The 22,233-nt window shown below is 43.5% G+C and overlaps 1 protein-coding gene, 1 long non-coding RNA gene and 2 other non-coding genes across 5 annotated transcripts in view; 3 read left to right on the top strand and 1 right to left on the bottom strand.

Moving 5' to 3' along the window:
* The window catches only part of LOC134761465 (uncharacterized), a 56,254-nt gene that overhangs the window by 26,221 nt on the left and 7,800 nt on the right, over window positions 1-22,233 (bottom strand). The window lies entirely within an intron of this gene.
* Window positions 1,256-21,167, top strand: HSPA9 (heat shock protein family A (Hsp70) member 9; the record flags this gene model as incomplete). The annotated part of the gene is given in 17 exon segments (NM_001133388.1): window positions 1,256-1,417; window positions 2,511-2,569; window positions 2,787-2,874; window positions 5,488-5,669; window positions 7,578-7,702; window positions 8,937-9,010; window positions 9,098-9,204; window positions 9,504-9,666; window positions 9,957-10,049; window positions 14,902-15,111; window positions 16,815-17,042; window positions 18,261-18,365; window positions 18,937-19,054; window positions 19,427-19,521; window positions 20,052-20,144; window positions 20,326-20,466; window positions 20,802-21,167. Coding segments are annotated over 17 exon segments (2,040 nt in total). The 3' UTR covers window positions 20,880-21,167.
* LOC112133610 (small nucleolar RNA SNORD63) lies at window positions 15,792-15,861 on the top strand. The gene has a single exon (XR_002915242.2). It is a non-coding gene; the product is annotated as a small nucleolar RNA SNORD63 (small nucleolar RNA).
* LOC112133611 (small nucleolar RNA SNORD63) lies at window positions 17,878-17,947 on the top strand. Its single transcript, XR_002915243.1, has one exon. It is a non-coding gene; the product is annotated as a small nucleolar RNA SNORD63 (small nucleolar RNA).

The raw sequence follows: 22,233 nt of genomic DNA, 5'->3' as shown, positions 1-22,233 counted from the left end.
CAAGTGATCCTCCCACTCCAGCCTCCCAAGTAGGTGGGACTACAGGTGCTCGCTACCAGGCCCAGCTAATTAAAAAAAAAAAAAAATTGGCCGGGCGCAGTGGCTCACGCCTGCAATTCCAGCATTTGGGATGCCGAGGCGGGCGGATCCCTTGAGTTCAGGAGTTGGAGACCAGCCTGGGCAACATGGCGAAACCCTGTCTCTATGAAAAACACAAAAATTAGCCAGGCGTAGTGGCGCATGTCTGTAATCCCAGCTACTCGGGGGAGGGGGGCGCTGAGGCGGCAGTGGAATCACCTGAGCCCGGAGAGGTGGAGGCTGCAGTAAGCTGAGACTGCACCACTACACTCCAGCCTGAGCGACAGAGGCTAAAGATGGGGTCTCACTCTGTCGCTCAGGCTGATCTCGAACTCCTGGGTTCAAGTGATCCTCCCACCTCGGCCTCCCAAAGTGCTGGGATTACAGGCGTGAGCGCCCGGCCAAGCTCAGCTATTTTTTTCCCTTTGTGCAGGCTAATTGGCCTAATGTTCTATGTGAACCAAACGGTTTGTAGTTGGAAACCCAAGACCCCTGTGATAAAACGCAACACGAAATTGTTTAAAGTCTGCATATCCAAGTGTATTTCAAGTTGTGAACAACGGGCGGAACCGAGCAACAAAAGTACTGACGTCCTCACTTCACAAAGCCACAAGACAAGATGGCGCCATCTTCCAGGAGCAGGAGCTGGGAACACGTCCACGCCCGCAGGGTGTGCACGCGCCCGGGCTCGCCCCAGGGAACGCCGGCGTGCGCTAGGGCACCCAATGAGCGCTGTAGTTAGTCTCCACCCACGTTTTCCGCCACTCCTTGCGCACATGCGCTCTAGGTTCTCAGCTGGATGTCTGTTGCGCAGGCGCAACAGGCTCCTCCTCCCGCGCAACTGACGCAAGAAGACTGTAATCGGTTCGCAATTTATCCCGTGTGACCTTGAGTCTTTCCTGTCGCCGAGGACCGGGGCTGTCCGAGGTTCCGCCTTCATACCCCTCTTTCTCTCCTGGACTCTTTCTGAGCTCAAAGCCGCCGCAGCCGGGACAGGAGGGCAGGCTTTCTCCAATCATCTTGCTGCGGAGCATATTACCTGTACGCCCTGGCTCCGGGAGCGGCAGTCGAGTACCCTCTGGTCAGGCGGCGCGGGCGGCGCCTCAGCGGAAGAGCGGGCCTCTGGGCCGCAGTGACCAACCCCCGCCCCTCACCCCACGTGGTTGGAGGTTTCCAGAAGCGCTGCCGCCACCGCATCACGCAGCTCCTGGCCGCCTGAGCGCTTGTTTGCTGCCTCGTACTCCTCCATTTATCCGTCATGATAAGCGCCAGTCGAGCTGTAGCAGCCCGTCTCGTGGGCGCCGCAGCCTCCCGGGGCCCTACGGCCGCCCGCCACCAGGTGAGGAACGGTCGGACCTTCCCAAATGGGGTCACGGCCTCGGGCCTCGGGCCTCGGTGCGGCAGGCCGCGCGCCCTTTAGGGTTTGAATTCTCCGGGATAGGTCAGGCGGGAAGGAAGGTAATGGGCCTTCCATAGTTAGCGCTGCCGGCTCAAGATTTTGCCGAAGGTTTTGCCTCCGGCTTGGGCCCTGCTGAGTCACAACCCTCGCGATCTAGAGTGTCATCTCAAAATTACTAGGTAGTGGTCCTGATGGGCTGTTCTGTGGCTGGATGGAAAGGTTTGGCCTTGGGGGTGAGGGATGCAGTCTATTGGGAAAGCCACTATTTTCAGTTTTATTTTTGGCTCCTCTACAGAATACAGAGTGTGTAAGGATCCCGTTGATACGGTGAAATAAAATAAGAAAGCCCTGAGTTGGAACTCCAGTTTTCGTGCTTAGCAACATTTTCTCAAAATCTATGGTGTAAGATTGTACTCGTTTGTTACTTAAGAAACAATAAGATCGGGGGGCGAAGAAAAGGCTATGGAGTGGTTACTTGTTTTCTAAAATAAAAGACAAATGCTTTGGAGAACAGGAATTGTATGTGGGCATTAAGGAAGGCTTGGAAGGAGCCTGAGGTTAAGTTGTAATAAAGGTTTTTTATCCTAGTGAAACGCCACTACTTTTTTTTTTTCTTTCAAAGACCCTTAGTAACTCTAGTTCTTTTAAACTAATTGCATGGCAACGTCAGGGGAAGTGTTTTCCCCCAGGGGACATCTGGCAATGTCTGTGGATATTTTAGGTTGTCACTAACTTACTGGGGTGCTTATTGGTTTCTAGGGTGTCGAGGCCAGGGATGCTGCTATACAATGCACGGAACAGCCCCCACCACAAAAATTTGGCCCAAAATTAATAGCGCCACGGTTGAGAAATCCTACTGTAGTGTGATTCTAAGGCCATCTTTTATTTACCTTTTTTTATCTTATTTGGGAAACTTTAATGTTTACTGTTTTAGTAGCTTAATGTATTTTATATACTAAGTGAGCCCAAGTTTTCTCTTTTTCCTCCCAGGATACACACTGGTTGGTGACTGAGTGAGTTTTTTCTTTTTTAGGATGGCTGGAATGGCCTCAGTCATGAGGCTTTTAGAATTGTTTCAAGGCGGGATTATGCGTAAGTATAATATCATTTCCTTTGAGAGGGAATACATATTAAACTTCAAAGCAGTGTTTTCTACATTTGTGATAATTCTTCTCTGTCATTATTTATCTGTATTTATTTAGAGATTATGTAGTATACCACTGTTAATTTTCCAATTAAATATTATCTTCCAGTGACTTTGGTCTATCAAGATAACAATAGCTGTGACATTGTTCTAAATGTCTTACAGATCAGAAGCAATCAAGGGAGCAGTTGTTGGTATTGATTTGGGCACTACCAACTCCTGCGTGGCAGTTATGGAAGGTAAACAAGCAAAGGTGAGCATAATTGATAACTAGTACCTTACCTTATCCAGAATCTGTCCAGAATTCTGTGCTCATTTCCTTAGTTAAGGAATTTGAGAACCTGATTTGCGCTTTTTTTTTTCTTTTTTTTTTGGAGACAGTCTCTATAGCCCACGGTGTAATGCAGTGGCACGGTCTCCGCTCACTGCAACCTCAGCCTCCTGGGTTCAAACAGTTCTCCTGCCTTGGCCACATAGCTGGGATTACAGGCGTGAACCACCATTCCTGGCTAATTTTTTGTATTTTTAGTAGAGACAGTTTCACTGTGTTGGCCAGGCTGGTCTTGAGCTCAAGTGATCCGCCTGCGTTGGCCTCCAAAGTGCTGGGATTACAGGTGTGAACCACTAAGCCTGGCCTGGAAGTACTTCCAACTAAAACAGCAAAAACATGACTATAGATCAGGGCTGGCCAGGCATAATGGCTCACGCCTGCAGTTCCAGCACTTTGGGAGGCCAAGGGGGGCAGATTACCTGAGGTCCCGAGTTCAAGACCAGCCTGGCCAACATGGTGAAACCCTGTCTCTACTAAAAATGCAAAAAATTGGCCAGGTACGGTGGCTCACGCCTGAAATCCTAGCACTTTGGGAGGCCGAGGCAGGTGGATCACAAGGTCAAGAGATCGAGACCATTCTGGCCAACATGGTGAAACCTGTCTCTACTAAAAATACAAAAGTTAGCTGGGCGTAGTGGCACACACCTGTAGTCCCAGCTACTCGGGAGGCTGAGGCAGGAGAATCGCTTGAACCCAGGAGGCGGAGGTTGCAGTGAGCCAAGATCACATCACTGTACTCCAGCCTGGGTGACAAAGCGAGACTTTGTCTCAAAAAAAAAGAAGAGACTATAGATCAGGTTTTTCATACCCAATGTTGGGACAAGAATCTTTACTTCCACATGGAGAATTATATCTACTTCTAAATTTTTTGGGGGGGGGGTGGCCACAGATATCAGGCATATAGGAAAAATGCCAAGAAGCACAAATTAGGGCCAAGAGAAGGAATAATCTCTTGGTGCCAAACAAGTGGGATAAGAAGACCATAGACAGTTCAGGTTATTTCAGAAGAGGAGATTGGGGGGAAAGAGGAAGCATGAAAGCAAAAGAGGCCATGAATGGAAGAAGCAAGAGCCAAGAATTCCAGGTGCTCTAAATCTTGCTAAGAACCCAGTGGGTATAAAGGTTCCATGTACAGAGTAAGGAGGCTTCAAAAGAAATAGCCTGCTCCAATGAACAACGTGCATTACTTCAGATATGAAGCTCCACTTCTAGTCTGTCTCTGCACACCCAACTTTGTTTCAATTTAGAAAATGCAGCACTTTGGTGGTTACCAGAGTAACCAAACAGTGCAAGCCATTCCCATCCCTCTTAATAGTAAATTAGTAGTCCTACCTCTATACCACATTTAAATTCTTTTCTGGGAAGTTAGATACATACAATTATCAGCACTACAAAGGTTCACCTGACAAGAGTCTTAAGCAACCAAAGCAGCTTTGAAAATGTAAATCAGGACCAGGCCTGGTGGGTCATGCCTGTAATCCCAACACTTCGGGAGGCCGCTTGAGCCTGGGAGTTGAAGATCACCCTGGGCAACGTAGCAAAACACTGTCTCTACAAAAAATTAGCTGGACGTGGTGGTGTGCACCTGTAGTCCCAGCTACTCTGGAGGCTAAGGTGGGAGGATCAGCTGAGCCTGGCAGGTCAATGCTGCAGTGAGCCGTGACAGTGCCACTGCACTCCAGCCTAGGTGACGGTGAGATTCTGTCTCAAAAAAAAAACAAAAAAAAACCAGGTGCGGTGCCTCACGCCTGTAATCCCAGCATTTTGGGAGGCCAAGGTGGGCAGATCGCCTGAGGTCAGGAGTTCAAGACCATCCTGGCCAACTTGGTGAAACCCCATCTCTACTAAAAGTACACACACAAAAAAAATTAGTTGGGCGTGGTGGCAGGCACCTGTAATCCCAGCTACTCAGGGGGCTGAGGCAGGAGAATTGAACCCAGGACAGGGAGTTTGCAGTGAGCCGAGATCACGCCACTGCACTCCAGTCTGGGTGACAAGAGTGAGACTCCCTCTCAAAAAAAAAAAAAAATAGTAGTAGTTTAAAAGTAAAGGACTAAAGATACCTGAAATATCTACTGTTCATTAATTATCAGCAATAAAGCATGCCTGGTAGTATTGTTCATGTGCATTTGTTTTGCCATTTGGGAGCTGTTTTTGTGTCTTAAATGATTGCTGCAAAGATACCAGTAATAGGCTGGGCGTATTGGCTCATGCCTGTAATCGCAGCACTTTGGGAGGCTGAGGCGGGCAGATCGCCTGAGGTCAGGAGTTCGAGACCAGCCTGGCCAAAATGGTGAAACCCACGTCTCTACTAAAAAATGCCAAAAAATTAGCTGGGTGTGGTGGTGCACGCCTATAGTCCCAGCTACTAGGGAGGCTGAGACAGGAGAATCACTTGAACCCAGGATGCGGAGGTTGCAGTGAGCCAAGATTGTGCCGTTGTACTCCAGCCTTAGCAACAGAGTGAGACTCCATCTCAAAAAAGATAGCAGTGGTAACTACAAACTTACTCTCTGTCACATTTTGGGAGTTTAGGTGCTGGAGAATGCCGAAGGTGCCAGAACCACCCCTTCAGTTGTGGCCTTTACAGCAGATGGTGAGCGACTTGTTGGAATGCCAGCCAAGCGACAGGCTGTCACCAACCCAAACAATACATTTTATGCTACCAAGCGTCTCATTGGCCGGCGATATGATGATCCTGAAGTACAGAAAGACATGTGAGTAACAGCAAAAGTTTTTTGCAAAAAGCAGTTATTTGCAAGGGCCATACAGAAGAGCCTCAGCATGTTGATTAGGATCCCTGGAGCACCTTACTTTAGTCATTTTACTTATTGTCCCTAGGGGAAATCTGTACCACTGCCAAAAGGGTAATCCCTTTAAAAAACTTATTTTTGGCCAGGTGCAGTGGCTCACACCTGTAATTCTAGCACTTTGGTAGGCCGAGGTGGGTGGATCACCTGGGGTCAGGAGTTCAAGACCAGCCTGGCCAACATGGTGAAACCCTGTCTCTACTAAAATACAAAAATTAGCTGTGCATGGTGGTGGGTGCCTGTAATCCCGGCTACTCGGGAGGCTGAGACAGAAGAATCACTTGAACCCAGGAGATGGTGGTTGCGGTGAGCAGAGATCACTGCCACTGCACTCCAGCCTGGGCTGCTGAGACTCTGTCTCAAAAGAAAAAAATTCATTTTTGTCTTTACACATTAGGTCTTTGCTGTGTATTGACATGATACATGAAAATTTGCAAAGCATTCCTAAACCACACAGTTCAGTGTTGAATACATAAGGCAGAAGTGGCATAGGTTCTATCATGTGTTGATCCAGTACAGAAAAAGACTTGATTTTTCTTTGTTTCTTCCCCCCTCCCAATAGAGACGGGGCTCACTATGTTGCCCAAGTTGGTGTTGAACTCCTGGACTCAACTGACCCTCCCACCCCAGCCTCCCAAAGTATTGGGATTACAGGCGTGAGCCACCATGCCCGGCCTGCCTTTTTCTAAAATAGACATACTAGAGGCTCGGTGGGGTGGCTCACATCTGTAATCCTAACACTTTGGGAGGCTGAGGTGAGCTCAGGAGTTCGAGACCAGCCTGGACAACTTGGGGAAAAGCTGCCTCTGCAAAAAATACAAAAAAGAGCCAAGCTCGGTGGTGCACGCCTATAGTCCCAGCTACTAGTGAGGCTTGAGCGTTGAGGGGCGGAGGTTCCAGTGAGCCAAGATCATGCCATTGCACTCCAGTCTGAGTAATAGCAGTGAAACCCTGTCTCAAAAAAAAAAAACTAGAAGCATAGGTAGAGTTTCCTGTTGTATACAAAATGTTTTAGGCCTAGAGCAGTGGCTCATGTCTGTAATCCTAGCACTTTAGGAGGCAGAGGCGGAAGGACTGTCTGAGGCTAAGAGTATAAGACCATCTAGGCCAACAAGGCAAGACTGTGTGTCTCTCTCTCTCTATATATATAAATTAAATATTTTTAAAAATTTAAACAGCTTTATTGAGCTTGAGTAGAATATGAATTCTGTATGCATGGAGTCGCGTGGACTTCTATGACTGGCTTCTTTCACTTAGCATGTTTTCAAGGTTCATCCATGTTGTAGCATGTGTCAGTACTGCATTCCTTTTTATGGCCAAATAATACTATACTGTATGGACATACAGCACATTTTGTTTATCCATTTGTCAAGTGATAGACATTTGAGCTGTTTCTGCTTTTTGGCTATTAGAAATAATGCTGCCATAAACATTTGTGTACAAGTTTTTGTGTGGACATAAATATTTCCATTTGTCTTAGATAGTAGAATTGCTGGATCATACAGTAACGGTTTCATCAAATTATTCTAAAGTGGCTGCAAAAATCTTCTGCCTGGGGCGCTAAGTAGAGAATGTTGAGGTTTCATCATGATGTTTTTATATGTTAGTGATTGCTTTCTTTTTATTTATTTCATTTTGCCTTGTAATCCTCATAAACTACGTTAGTAATTGCTTTCTAAAGAATTTCACAAACTGTCATTTGTTGGCCATGAATGAGTCTCTTGGGGTGGAAGATGGATGTTCATGATATGTGGTAATTTTGTCATGGTAAGTTGTTCAGGTAGTTTTCTCTAATAGAATTTTTGTGTCTTACAGTAAAAATGTTCCCTTTAAAATTGTCCGTGCCTCCAATGGTGATGCCTGGGTTGAGGCTCATGGGAAATTGTATTCTCCGAGTCAGATTGGAGCATTTGTGTTGATGAAGATGAAAGAGACTGCAGGTGAGTGGTATTAGTTCACATCTGGGAAAGTTCTAAGAACAGAATGATTGCTGTGAGATCACTAGCTCCCTGTGCCCCAGCATCCTGTAGAAGAATTCGTGGTCCCTTTTGTATAGAAAACCTAGGAATGGCAAAACTGTGTTACACTTCATGCTTTCCCTGCAGATTGAATTAATCTTCAAATCTCACTAATGGTGGCTGGCTTGTTTCTTTTTTTCCAGTACGGGGTAGTGTTCTATATTGAAGGCCACAAGACTACACATTAAGCTTTTGTCCCTGTTAGGTATAAATTAGAACTTCCTATTTGAAGTGGCTGTTGTAAGTCTAAAGGTCATTGTAGTTTAGTGAACCTTCACTAAAATGTTGAAAGAGGATCTTAGGGGTTTCTGTTTTTTGGGCTTTTTTTTTTTTTTTTTTTTTTTTTGAGACAGAGTTTCACTCTTCTTGCTCAGGCTGGAGTGCAGTGGCATGATCTCGGTTCACCGAAGCCTCCGCCTCCCGGGTTCAAGCGATTCTCCTGCCCTCCCCCTCCCCCCCACCATGTAGCTGGGATTACAGGCATGCGCCATCATGCCTAGCCACTTTTGTATTTTTAGTAAAGAGATGGGGTTTCTTTATGTTGGTCAGGCTGGTCTCGAACTCCCGACAAATCAGGTGATTCATCCGCCTCAGCCTCCCAGAGTGCTGGGATTACAGGCATGAGCCACCGTGCCCAGCCAGCCAATCTTGGGTTTGTTTGTTTTTTTTTTGTTGTTCTGTTTTTTTTTTTTGAGACAAGAGTCTCGCTCTGTCGCCTAAGCTAGAGTGCAGTGGCGCGATCTTGTCTCACTGCAACCTCCGCCTCCCGGATTCAAGCAGTTCTCCTCCCTTAGCCTCCCGAGTAGCTGAGATTACAGGCATGCGCCACCGCGCCTGGCTAATTTTGTATTTTTAGTAGAGATGGGGTTTCTCCATATTGGTCAGGCTGGTCTCAAAACTCTCAACCTCAGGTGATCCGCCCGCCTCAGCCTCCCAAAGTGCTGGGATTACAGGTGTAAACCACCGTGCCCAGCCCGATCTTGGGTTTTTAACCAGTGTATTTACTTGGAGTGTTTTCCTGCAAGGACATATTAGGTCACTTATGAAAAGACTGATGAATGTTGTCTGTGGCTCCAAAAGGATGACACAGGTTGTTGGGCTATATTAATAATTCTGTTCTGACAGAATTCCATGATTGAATTTCATTCTTTTCCAGAAAATTACTTGGGGCACACAGCAAAAAATGCTGTGATCACAGTCCCAGCTTATTTCAATGACTCGCAGAGACAGGTGAGGTCAATTAGCATTCTTATTCACAAAAAGTAAGGTGCCTGGGATGGAAGGGTACAAAAATGTTTTTCTCTTTGTTTCCTCTAGGCCACTAAAGATGCTGGCCAGATATCTGGACTGAATGTGCTTCGGGTGATTAATGAGCCCACAGCTGCTGCTCTTGCCTATGGTCTAGACAAATCAGAAGACAAAGTGTAAGTTTGTGCAGTAAATTTCTCACCTGGATGTGTGAAACTAAAGTGTCACTTGATTTCTTAGTAATTGAGCCTTTTACTTAAACTAAATAGTGCTTTTACTGATTTTAAGTCTGTATGGTCTTTGTTTTTTCATTTCAAAACCATTCTTTTGTTTTCTTTTGGGCCATGGTAATTTAACTCGTATATACCTCAGGGAAATAGCTTAGATTATCTGTATTTGGTTATTGAAGTTTATATCCTGGTGATAGGTTTTGTTCCTTAAGGATTTCTTTCTTTTTTTCACAAATCATTTACAGCATTGCTGTATATGATTTAGGTGGTGGAACTTTTGATATTTCTATCCTGGAAATTCAGAAAGGAGTATTCGAGGTGAAATCCACAAATGGGGACACCTTCTTAGGTGGGGAAGACTTTGACCAGGCCTTGCTACGGCACATTGTGAAGGAGTTCAAGAGAGAGGTGAGTTACCAGTGTGGTTAATATGTACACGTTGGGATATTGAGAAATTCTTTGTTCAGATTGCTCTTTGCTTTGTTTACGAGTTCAGTTCAACCCCCTTATTCTAGACACAGATACTCTTTTCAGAAAAGATTTTTTTTTTCCCTACACATTGAGTAATAAAAAGGAATTCATGTTTATATATAAAGGTATGACTCCATTTTGTGTTGTTCCACCTTATTACTGCAGTTTAAATTTATTTATCACCTCACTAATGCTGGTGTTTGGTGTTCAATGTCTTCACTTTATAGACAGGGGTTGATTTGACTAAAGACAACATGGCACTTCAGAGGGTACGGGAAGCCGCTGAAAAGGCTAAATGTGAACTCTCCTCATCTGTGCAGGTGAGACACGGAAAATTCGAGCAGTCTTGATGGATATTTTCAGCCGGAGTTTATTTAAAATAAATAGTATTTTCTAATTGGCCTAATGTCAGTTGAGTTTTTTTTGGTTTGTTTGTTTTTTCAATTTTCTGGTTTCTAGAGACCTTTGCTGTGAGCACAGGGACAGTAAGGTCTTTAGTTTCTTTATGAGCTGAAATTTTTTTAACCACCCAAATCAGTTACGTATACTGGAGCTAAATAATATGTGAATGATGCTGGGTGTACTTGTTTGCCTTTCAGTTAAAGACATTTATTTTAAAACCTGCTCCGGCAGTGTTTAAAACTAGAATTACTAGCTTGGAAAAACTGCTGTCTTAACTGACAATATTAAATAACCTCTCCTTGTGAATTGGAGAGTCTGTGAGTGTTTTTTTTTTTTTTTTTTGAGACGGAGTTTTGCTCCTGTTGCCCAGGCTAGAGTGCAGTGGCACGATCTCGGCTCACCACAACCTCTGCCTCCTGGGTTCAAGTGATTTCTCCTGCCTTGGCCTCCCAAGTAGCTGGGATTACAGGTGTGCACCACCACGCCTGACTAATTTTTGTATTTATAGTACAGACAGGGTTTTGCCATGTTGGCCAGGTTGGTCCTTGGACTCCTGACCTCAGGTGATTGACCTGCCTCGGCCTCCCAAAGTGCTGGGATTATGGGCGTGAGCCACTGAGCCCGGCTAATTGTCTCTCACTTAATAATTTGAAAAATTAGCCAGTCATAGTCTACACAACTGTGGTCCCAGCCACTCCAAAGGCTAAGAGGATTGTTTGAGCCCAGGAGGTTGAGGCTGCAGTGAGCCGTGATGACACCATTTCACTCCAGCCTGGGTGACAAATGAGACCCTGTGTCAAAAAATGACAATAATTTGAATCACCAGTCTAAAGAGCTGAAGCTTGTGCAAGTTTCCGTTTGTGAGCATCAGATTTACACAGCCTCTTTGTCAGCTTGGTTAGCTCCAGTTCTGAGAGGTGAAACTTCACTTAACCACCAAGAATAGAATTGTACAAACCATGTTAGATCTGTGTTAGAGACCCATGAAGATAGAAAGCAGCAGATCTATTTCCGGTGTCTTGGGTGACAGCAGGAAGAGCAGAGCTGTGACACCTTTATTTTGATCACCCACAAGGGAAGAGGTATTTATGATGGTTGTCATTGTGTTGGTAAAGTGTTTGCTGCTAATAAACCTTCCCCTCAAACCTGGATTTTTTTTTAAGTGGCTGTGAGGAGTGACATAGTTATACACACGCATCCATGGTCTTGTTGATGTTACTTTGCCCCTGCTATCATGGAGTGGCAGAACATTGCAACGCTGGTTAGGGTTGAGGTTGAAATACCTGGCACTGCCAGAAGATAAGTTTGTAATTCTTCCCAGGGATTTGACATTTGGGGTAGGGGATGCGAGATGTTGGAAGAGATTGGTTGGTTTTAATTAGTGTGGCTGCATCCTATTGATAGACATTTTGATTGTTTTCCAGCGTTTATTATAGCAAAATGTATTGAGCATCGTTACACATTGTTTTGCATAGGTGATTTTAAATCTATAGAATAAATTCTTAGCGTTTATTATCCTCATGCAGATTATATTGTGGTTTGGAAAGATGGACATTAGTTAGAACAGATTAGTAAACGTTGAAGTGATACAAAGTAAAGGTTAAGGGTGGTTCTGCAAGCATTCTGCTGGGGTTCGAGTCCCCATTGTATCGCTTATTAATTGGTGATCTTAGATGAATTAACATTACTGTTACTTATCTACAAAACAAGGATAATAGTGGTACTCTTACCCTAAGAGTTGTGAGCATTACCAAGTTCATAAATATTGCACGCTTAGAAAAACATAGGAAATTGTGAATACTCTAAATGTAAGTTACCATTAATGTAACAAGTGGTAAAAATGCAGTTATAGTTATAATTTAAGAAGGGGCCGCACTTTGGGTGGCCAGGGCAGGAATATCACTTGAGCTCAGGAATTAGGGACCAGCCTGGGCAAAATAGTGGGAACCCCCGTCTCTACAAAACTAGCTGGGCATGGTGCACTACACCACAGGTGCGTGCCTGTAGTCCCAGCTACTCAGGAGACTGAGGCACAAGAATCTTTTGAGCCCAAGTGATTGAGGCTGCCCAAGTGTTTGAGCTGTGAATGCCACTGCACCCCCCAACCTGGGCGACAGAGCAGGTCTCTTAAAAATAATCTAAGAAGGGGCCGGGCGCAGTGGCTCACATCTGTAATCTCAGCACTTTGGGAGGCCAAGGCAGGTGAATCACTTGAGGTCAGGAGTACAAGACCAGTCTCGCCAACATGGCGAAACCCTGTCTCTACTAAAAGTACAAAAATTAGCTAAGTGGTTGCGGGCGCCTGTAATCCCAGCTACTCAGTAGGCTGAGGCAGGAGAATCGGTTGAACCCAGGAGGCAGAGGTTGCAGTGAGCCCAGATGGCACCACTGCAATCCAGTGTGGGCGACTGAATGAGACTCTGTCTCAAAAAATAAAAATGAAAAATAAAATGAAAATAATAAAAATAATCTAAGAAGGTACCTGAGAGAGGTGTTCAGCATAACAAGAACAGCATCTGAGAGATGAGTTTATCAGAAAAAGATAAATGGACATGTGTAAATGGGTTGAGTAAGGCTCTCAGGTGAAGACCGGAGAAAGGGCCAGAGCGGCCAAAAGGGCAGAGTGAAGATTGGGGTCGGTTGTTGGTGGGCATGGAAAATGAGGCTAGAGCAGGCTTGTCCAACCTGCAGCCTAGAATGGCTTTGAATGTGGCCCAACACAAATTTGTAAACTTTCTTAAAATACTGAGGGTTTTGTTTTTTGTTTTAAGCTCATCAGCTGTTGTTACTGTTAGTGTATTTTATGTGTGGCCCAAGGAAGCCAACAGATTGGATACCCTTGGGCTAGAGGCTTTATAGATTTGGGATTTGGCGTCTCTCCCAAGATAAGTGAATACAAACCCCAGAGGAGTTGAGGATAGTAACATGGTCATGTGTCGATTTGTGAGAAGCCCTTTGGCTGGAGTAGAGTGGAGAATTGTGAAGGGCAGAAGGCACCCTGAGTGGGTGTAGGGGGGCTGTTGGTAACCATGTGTTGAGAAAAGACTTGGATGAGAGTGAGAGTGAGACATAAGTGGTTGGGTTTGAGAGAGGAGGTAAGGAGAGAACATTGTGATGGATGTTAGACTGGTTGTAGAGGGTTGAGAGTTAGTGCTGGAGATTTTCAGGTTGCCATTAGCTTTTAGTGTTTAGAGTTGTGCTACTATAGTAGCCAAATACGAGTTTTGAATTAATTAAAATTAAATAACATTTAAAATTACATTTCGTAGTTACACTAGTCTTATTTCAAGTGCTCAGTAGTCATGTTAGTGGTTGCTGAATTGAGCAGCATAAGGAGCATTTTCATTGTCACAGAAAATTCTACTGGATAGCATTGATTTAGATAATTCTGTGTTCTGATTTGGTTAATCAACATTTTGCAAAAAAGAAATTGTCAGTAGTATTTAGGTATCACCATTCTACAGATGGTGTGTTAACTCTTAAGTATTCAAATGTCTAGGATACTTTCTCCTAAAGAAAGATGGTTTAAGGACTCAACTCTCAGTTACACATTGTAAGATCCCATGTTTTACTGGGATTTGGGATTTATTAAATACTGGATGTTACATGGTGTGACTGTCAGCTGCTCTCCATGGATGTGATGGCCATACAAGTCAGTCCTCATACATTAATGAGAGCATGTCTGTAGCTTTCGTACCACTTGTAAACTTCCTGGAACTTACAGAGCCCAGGGTTAATGGCATGTTATTTGGTTCAGAACATAACTTTGACATTTCTCTTCACCTACATGGGATATTTTTAAAACTTGGTGAAGGAAAACATCAGTAGTGTGGTTCTAATGAATATTTAGTGGCAGAATATTTCTTTATCTTCTGAATGGGGATTTTTTTCTTGCTTATCTGCTGCATTCTTGTTAATAACTATAAACTTCATTAAAACATATTCTATAGTGCTTATCTCTGGGGAGATAAAACATTGCTTTTTTTTTTTTTTTTTTTTTTTTGAGATGGAGTTTCACTCTTGTTGCCCAGGCTGGAGTGCAGTGGCACGATCTCGGCTCACCGCAACCTCCACCTCCCGGGTTCAAGCGATTCTCCTGCCTCAGCCTCCCAAGTAGCTGGGATTACAGGCATGTGCCACCACACCCAGCTAACTTCTTTGTATTTTTAGTAGAGACGGGGTTTCACCATGTTAGCCAGGATGGTCTCGATTTCCTGACCTCGTGATCCGCCCGCCTCACCCTCCCAAAGTGCTGGGATTACAGGCATGAGCCACTGCACCTGGCAAAACATTGCATCTTAAAGAGTAACTATTCTTGGCCGGGCAGGGTGGCTCACACCTGTAATCCCAGCACTTTGGGAGGCTGAGGCAGGCAGATCACAAGGTCAAGAGATCGAGACCATCCTGGCCAACATGGTGAAACCCTATCTCTACTAAAAATACAAAAATTAGCTGGGCGTGGTGGCACATGCCTGTAGTCCCAGCTACTTGGGAGGCTGAGGCAGGAGAATCGCTTGAACCTGGGAGGCGGAGGTTGCAGTGAGCCAAGATCATGCCACTGCACTCCAGCCTGGCAATAGAATGAGACTCTGTCTCAAAAAATAAAAAAAAAAAAGTATTCTTGGTGACTATTCATTTAAATTAGGTCTCACCCTCCCTGTGGTTTTGCAAGTCTTCTGTCCTAGGGCATGGTCATATTTTAGTTGAAATAATAAATGTAACCGTCATTTGGCCTGCTCACTGACATGCAATTAAACATTTCCTTTGCAGACTGACATCAATTTGCCCTATCTTACAATGGATTCTTCTGGACCCAAGCATTTGAATATGAAGTTGAGCCGTGCTCAATTTGAAGGGATTGTCACTGATCTAATCAGGAGGACTATCGCTCCATGCCAAAAAGCTATGCAAGATGCAGAAGTCAGCAAGAGTGACATAGGAGAAGTGATTCTTGTGGGTGGCATGACTAGGATGCCCAAGGTATGGACCAATGGAATTCTGTCATGGAGAGAGAGGGCTGGCACACAGTGTATTCTTGGGACAGGTGGCACAAATATATGGCCCATTCTGCTGGGGTGACCTAAAAGGCAGATGAGATTATATCCTCACTAAAGAATTCTTTTCTGTTTGTTTTGTTAAAATTGAAGAATAGGCCGGGCATGGTGGTTCACACCTATAATCCCAACACTTTGGGAGGCTGAGGCGGGCAGATCACATGAGTCCACAAGAGTTTGAGGCCAGCCTGAGCAACATGGTAAAATCCCCTTTGTACAAAAATAAAAAGAATTAGCTGGGCGTGGTGGTGCATATCTGTAATCCCAGCTACTTGGGAGGATCACCTGAGCCCTAAGGTCAATCACTTGAGTGAGTTTGAGGCTGCAGTGAGCCATGATCGTGCCACTGCGCCCAGCCCAGGCAAGAGTGTGACCCTGTCTCAAAAAAAAAAAAAAAAAAAATGTGTGTATGTATGTAAAATTAGGAGGGGCAGAATTTCTTTAGGGGCAGTAGCAGGGAGGATCCCGAACTCAATCATAGAATTTTTAGGATTGAAACAAAGTTTGAGGTCAGAGAGAGCATAAAACCTTGGTAATACCCCGCCCCTGGCCACCGTCTTTGTACATGTGTCTTTGCAGCATAGTGCATCTCTTCGACAAAGATTTGTGCAATGATGTATTTTATTCAACACATCATTCTGAAAGAACATGTGTGGAAAACTAATGACTGAGCACAAACCTGTTGAAGATGCAGTTCTTCTTGGTAGCCTAAATAGGATTATCTTGGACCTAAGATAGTGACCTTGTTTTTTTTCTTGATTTTTCTATTGAAATACATTGCCTTAAGGAAATATGCAAAAAAAAAAAAAAAAAAAAAATGAACCTGGGAAAAAAAGGTCCTGGACCAGGTGGATGCCTCTATATTAGGAAATTATCCCCGAGGCCAGGTACAGTGGCTCACGCCTGTACTTTGGGAGGCCAAGGAGGGGGGATCACGAGGTCAGGAGATTGAGACCATCCTGGCTAACATGGTGAAACCCTGTCTCTACTAAAAATATAAAAAATTTGGCGGGCGCCTGTAGTCCAGCTCCTTGGGAGGCTGAGGTAGAAGAATGGCGTGAACGCAGGAGGCGGAGTTTGCAGTGAGTGGAGATTGCTGCACTCCAGCCTGAGCGACACAGCAAGACTCCGTCTCAAAAAAAAAAAAAAAAAGAAAAAGAAATTATCCCCGATACTATTCAAATGGAACTTTATCACTAATAAACACAAGGGAAGACCATGCCCCATGTTAGCAATGCAAATTATTACTACAGCTGCCTAGGATAATTTGGTCTTTAGTTGATAATATACAAGAGAATGTGGACTTCCAAGTCCCCTTGCCTTGCATCCTCTGTTTCAAATGATTTAATGTGTTTTGTGGGAAAGCAGATAATAAAACTTAGGAGAATCCTTCTCAGATTTACAAGGGTCATGAAGGAGATACTCTTATAGGTATAAAGTGTATAAAGTGTATGAGTGTTAGATCATTAGCAGGAACCCAAGTACGAAATGGTTATTTGAATAAACATTCTCAGATTTGAGGTAGCCTGTCTTGAGATTTGGCTGGGAGCGTAGGACACGTGCTCTCTTGTGTTCTGCTCAGGTAGTTCCCAAGTGTGGGCTGACAAGTTCTTTTTCCTTGATGTTCAGGTTCAGCAGACTGTACAGGATCTTTTTGGCAGAGCCCCAAGTAAAGCTGTCAATCCTGATGAGGCTGTGGCCATTGGAGCTGCCATTCAGGGAGGTGTGTTGGCCGGTGATGTCACGGATGTGCTGCTCCTTGATGTCACTCCCCTGTCTCTGGGTATTGAAACTCTAGGAGGTGTCTTTACCAAACTTATTAATAGGAATACCACTATTCCAACCAAGAAGAGCCAGGTAAGAGCCATCACTTCCTACCTTGTCACATGGGTTTTAGGTTCTATGACGGATGTAATTGCAGCAACTTTCATGAGTTTTTTCTAGAAAATTTCATTTTTTTCTGTTTTACAGTTTAGAATAGTAAATAGTTAACTGTGGGTGGTGAGAATCCTGTTTTGTTTTGTTTTTTGTTTTTTTGTTACCAGAAAAGTTCTTACATGTTAGCTGGTAGTGATGATTATAGGAAGGACATCAGTAGTCTCCTCCACAGGATTAACATAATTTGCTAAAAGGGATCTCAGTCATTTGAGACTAAATTCCCTGTAGTCTTCTGTTCTCAAAGACAGTAAAAAGGATAGTCTGGACCAGACTTAGGGGAGTGTTCTTATCTTATGGATGAATGAAGGGGGTGGTATGAGGGTGCCGTGATACCAAGCAGGGCTACTTGGACATGGCTTGTTCTTGAAGTAGGAATTATTTCTGGCTGGGCACCGTGGCTCATGCCTGTAATCCCAGCACTTTGGGAGGCTGTGGCGAGAGGATCACTTGAGCTCAGGAGTTTGAGACCAGCCTGGGTAACATGGTGAAACTCCCTCTCTCCAAAAAGTTAAATTAGCCTGGCATGGTGCTGTGTACCTGTAGTCCCAGCTACTCAGGAGGCTGAGGTGGGTGGATCACTTGAGCACGGGAGGCAGAGGTTGCAATGAGCCGAGGTCATGCCACTGCACTCCAGCCTGGGCGACAGTATAAGTGAGGCCTTGTCTCAAAAAAAAAAAAAAAAAAAAAAAAATTATTTCCTGACTTCCCCAATCTTGTGATGTTTTTCCATAAAACTATGGTTGTTGGTATATTTGTGCTGTGATGTATTTGTCAACACATCATTCTGAAGAAAAGTATGTGGTGACTTCCTGTGACTGAGCACGATACATCTTTCTCTGATCCCGTTTCCCCAGATGAGCATGTTTCAACATTTTAGTTCCTTTTTTTTGAGGACTTCTGTCCTAATGCTGTATCTTTGTACAATGCATTTGCTTAGTTGAAACAATTGCTATTGTATGCCCATTTGCTGTACTGATCCTACTCCTATTCCCTATAAAGACATCAGCCTTTGTTCTGAACATACCGTAAATTAGGAGCCTTCCAATCTTGGAATGTGAACCTTTGGCTTTCATTTTTTCTATAGAAATGGAGTAGGTTAATCAGATTGCCAACCCAGGAGGGTTTCTTCTTCCCTAGGTATTCTCTACTGCCGCTGATGGTCAAACGCAAGTGGAAATTAAAGTGTGTCAGGGTGAGAGAGAGATGGCTGGAGACAACAAACTCCTTGGACAGTTTACTTTGGTAGGTATTGTGAATCCTGAATACTATGCCTCCTTCACTGTAAAGTGAGATAATATTCTAAGCCATAAAAATATTAGCATAAACTGCTGGCATACACATACATACTGAGTAGTCTTGAGAAGAAGGGATGCAACTGGATACCCATGGCATCAGTTTTTACCTGAAAGTCTTGCTTTTTCCTTGTGCCTTAGGAATTTCCTCAGAAATAAACTCCTGATTACTCATTTAAAAGACATTTGATATTGTTACTGGTTTCTGATCAGCATTGCTTATTGGTTAATGGTGAGGTGAATAATAGTGGGGAGATTTTGCTGTCTGTTATTTAGTGTGTCCACAGGTAGATACAGCCATTATGGTTACTTGCTATAGCTAAACTTCACTGATATAAAACCAGTTGATTTCAGGCAGCAAACTACTACTGTTGCTTATAAACTTTGTGTTTTTGTACATTAAATCACTTGTTTCTCCCAGGAACCAAGTGACTTGTTTACTAGAAAACCATATAGATTTGGAAATAATAGCACTGGACCCCTCTGTAAGAGGACCTTACTCTGGATATTATTTATTTTAGATTGGAATTCCACCAGCCCCTCGTGGAGTTCCTCAGATTGAAGTTACATTTGACATTGATGCCAATGGGATAGTACATGTTTCTGCTAAAGATAAAGGCACAGGACGTGAGCAGCAGAGTAAGTCACCTTGTTTATCAGACCCTAAGAGTGAGGTGAGGGAGGTCTTGGGAATAGACCCTCTTAGGATGATGAGTCCTCTTTGCCCCTCAGTTATCAGATTTACTTGTACAAGTGTAGTGTTTATTCCCCCCAAACAGGCACTGAGCCTGTGGATTGCTGAAGTTTTGATGAGCAAACAGGCCAGTTGGTGTTTGTGTATATATTGGGTCCTTGGTTTCATTTTGCTTTATAGGACTATAGGGTATTTCTCTTCTTCATAATTTGTATCAAGATTGGCTGCTATGAGCAGGAGTACTCTTAATGCAATGGAGGAAGAAGAGGCATATAACTTTACCTGGGAATTAATGAAATGCCTTCTTTTTACTACAGTTGTAATCCAGTCTTCTGGTGGGTTAAGCAAAGATGATATTGAAAATATGGTTAAAAATGCAGAGAAATATGCTGAAGAAGACCGGCGAAAGAAGGTGATTACTTTTTGTCTTCTGAACTTTAATCTCAGTAAAGCTCAGTCTTGAAAGTGGGAGTTTGGGGCTGGGCGCAGTGTCTCACTCCTGTGATCCCAGCACTGTAAGCCCACTGCCAAGGTGAGCAGATTGTTTGAAGCCGGGCGTGGTGGTGCATGCCTGTAGTCCCAGCTACTTGGGAGGCTCAGGCAGGAGAATCGCTTGAACAAGAAAGTGGGAGAGTTTGGACATGTCATAGGTTGTGGGTAAGAGAAAACCTAAGATAATCTATTCTTCCTTCCCCGTTGCTTATACCTTATGTGTGCAGTGCATTTCTTCTGTTTTCCCTGTCACAATTCTGATGTTACAGAATCTAGCCCAAATCTCTCTCAAAGCCATCCCAGACTACTTCATGCCACTCTGATTTCTCCCTCTTACTGTTTTTACCTGAAACTGTATGTAACACATAGCTTATTGTCTTACTGAGTATAGACATTCAGCAGACTTTGGTTGATTGGAAAGTCTTCGTTTAAACTTCTAATTTCTCTAAGGAACGAGTTGAAGCAGTTAATATGGCTGAAGGAATCATTCACGACACAGAAACCAAGATGGAAGAATTCAAGGACCAATTACCTGCTGATGAGGTGAGTTCTATTTTAAAGTAACTCAAAAGGTTGAATACATTTTTACCAATGCCACTGAAGTTTATTTTTCTGTGGGTTTTGATAGGGGTTTAATTATTTTAAAATGTTTCTAAATAGTACTTCTACTTGTAATGGTACAGGAAACCTGGAAAAGTAAGGATTTTTGTTTTCTTTTTTTAAGTGCAACAAGCTGAAAGAAGAGATTTCCAAAATGAGGGAGCTCCTGGCTAGAAAAGACAGCGAAACAGGAGAAAATATTAGACAGGCAGCATCCTCTCTTCAGCAGGCATCATTGAAGCTCTTCGAAATGGCATACAAAAAGGTACAAGGGCTGAAGTGGATTTTGATTCTAACTTGATCTTGATGGAACTGTTCTTGATGACTGTCACTGGTGGCTTCCTCCATAGCCATTTGTGGAATTGAGAGTGAGATTAGAGTTGGCAGATACTCTCCTACCGTCTTGACTCTACTTTGGCATTGGGGGTAGTGTCAAAGGGAAGGAATCCAGAAACCACCAGTAGGCTAGAAAGCAGGGAGGGGGAGCGGAATAGATATGAATGATGAGGACATATGTGGGTCCCTCATCTTGGAGTGCAACAGAGCAAATGGTTAGCCCTAACATTAAATCTGAGTGGCTCTCAAATGTTTTCTTAACAGATGGCATCTGAGCGAGAAGGCTCTGGAAGTTCTGGCACTGGGGAACAAAAGGAAGATCAAAAGGAGGAAAAACAGTAATAATAGCAGAAATTTTGAAGCCAGAAGGACAACATATGAAGCTTAGGAGTGAAGAGACTTCCTGAGCAGAAATGGGCGAACTTCAGTCTTTTTACTGTGTTTTTGCAGTATTCTATATATAATTTCCTTAATTTGTAAATTTAGTGACCATTAGCTAGTGATCATTTAATGGACGGTGATTCTAACAGTATAAAGTTCACAATATTCTATGTCCCTAGCCTGTCATTTTTCAGCTGCATGTAAAAGGAGGTAGGATGAATTGATTATTATAAAGATTTAACTATTTTATGCTGAAGTGGCCATATTTTCAAGGGGTGAAACCATCTCGCACACAACAATGAAGGTAGTCATCCATAGACTTGAAATGAGACCACATGTGGGGATGAGATCATTCTAGTTAGCCTAGTACTGCTGTACTGGCCTGTATGTACATGGGGTCCTTCAACTGAGGCCTTGCAAGTCAAGCTGGCTGTGCCATGTTTGTAGATAGGGCAGAGGAATCTAGAACAATGGAAAACTTAGCTATTTATATTAGGTACAGCTATTAAAACAAGGTAGGAATGAGGCTAGACCCTTAACTTCCCTAAGGCATACTTTTCTAGCTACCTTCCACCCTGTGTCTGGCACCTACATCCTTGATGATTGTTCTCTTACCCATTCTGGAATTTTTTTTTTTTTTTTTTTTTTTTTTTTTAATAAATATAGAAAGCATCTTGATCTCTTGTTTGTGAGGGGTGATGCCCTGAGATTTAGCTTCAGGAATATGACATGGCTCATGCTTCCCATATTTCCCAAAGAGGGAAATACAGGATTTGCTAACACTGGTTAAAAATGCAAATTCAAGATTTGGAAGGGCTGGTATAATGAAATAATGAGCTGTATCAGCATGTGCAAATCTTGTTTGAAGGATTTTATTTTCTCCCCTTAGACCTTTGGTACATTTAGAATCTTGAAAGTTTCTAGATCTCTAACATGAAAGTTTTTAGATCTCTAACATGAAAACCAAGGTGGCTATTTTCAGGTTGCTTTCAGCTCCAAGTAGAAATAACCAGAATTGGCTTACATTAAAGAAACTGCGTCTAGAAATAAGTCCTAAGATACTATTTATATGGCTCAAAAATAACAGGAACCCAGATTTCTTTCCCTATTTCTGCTTTTCTGTCCTCAGTGTACTGGCTTGTCCCAAATTCTCTGATGTAGTTCTAATTATCATGTGCTGACAACTTGAGCAGAAAGGCAACTACATCTTTATTCAATGTTAAGATTTCCCAAAAGTCTCCCAGCATATTTCCCTTATGTTTCATGGACTAATGTCATATGCCATGTTTAAATGAGTCTGTTATCAAGATGGGCT

Source organism: Pongo abelii, chromosome 4 (assembly GCF_028885655.2).
Source record: "Pongo abelii isolate AG06213 chromosome 4, NHGRI_mPonAbe1-v2.0_pri, whole genome shotgun sequence".
Taxonomy (NCBI): domain Eukaryota; kingdom Metazoa; phylum Chordata; class Mammalia; order Primates; family Hominidae; genus Pongo; species Pongo abelii.
This window is presented reverse-complemented; position numbering and strand designations above follow the sequence as displayed.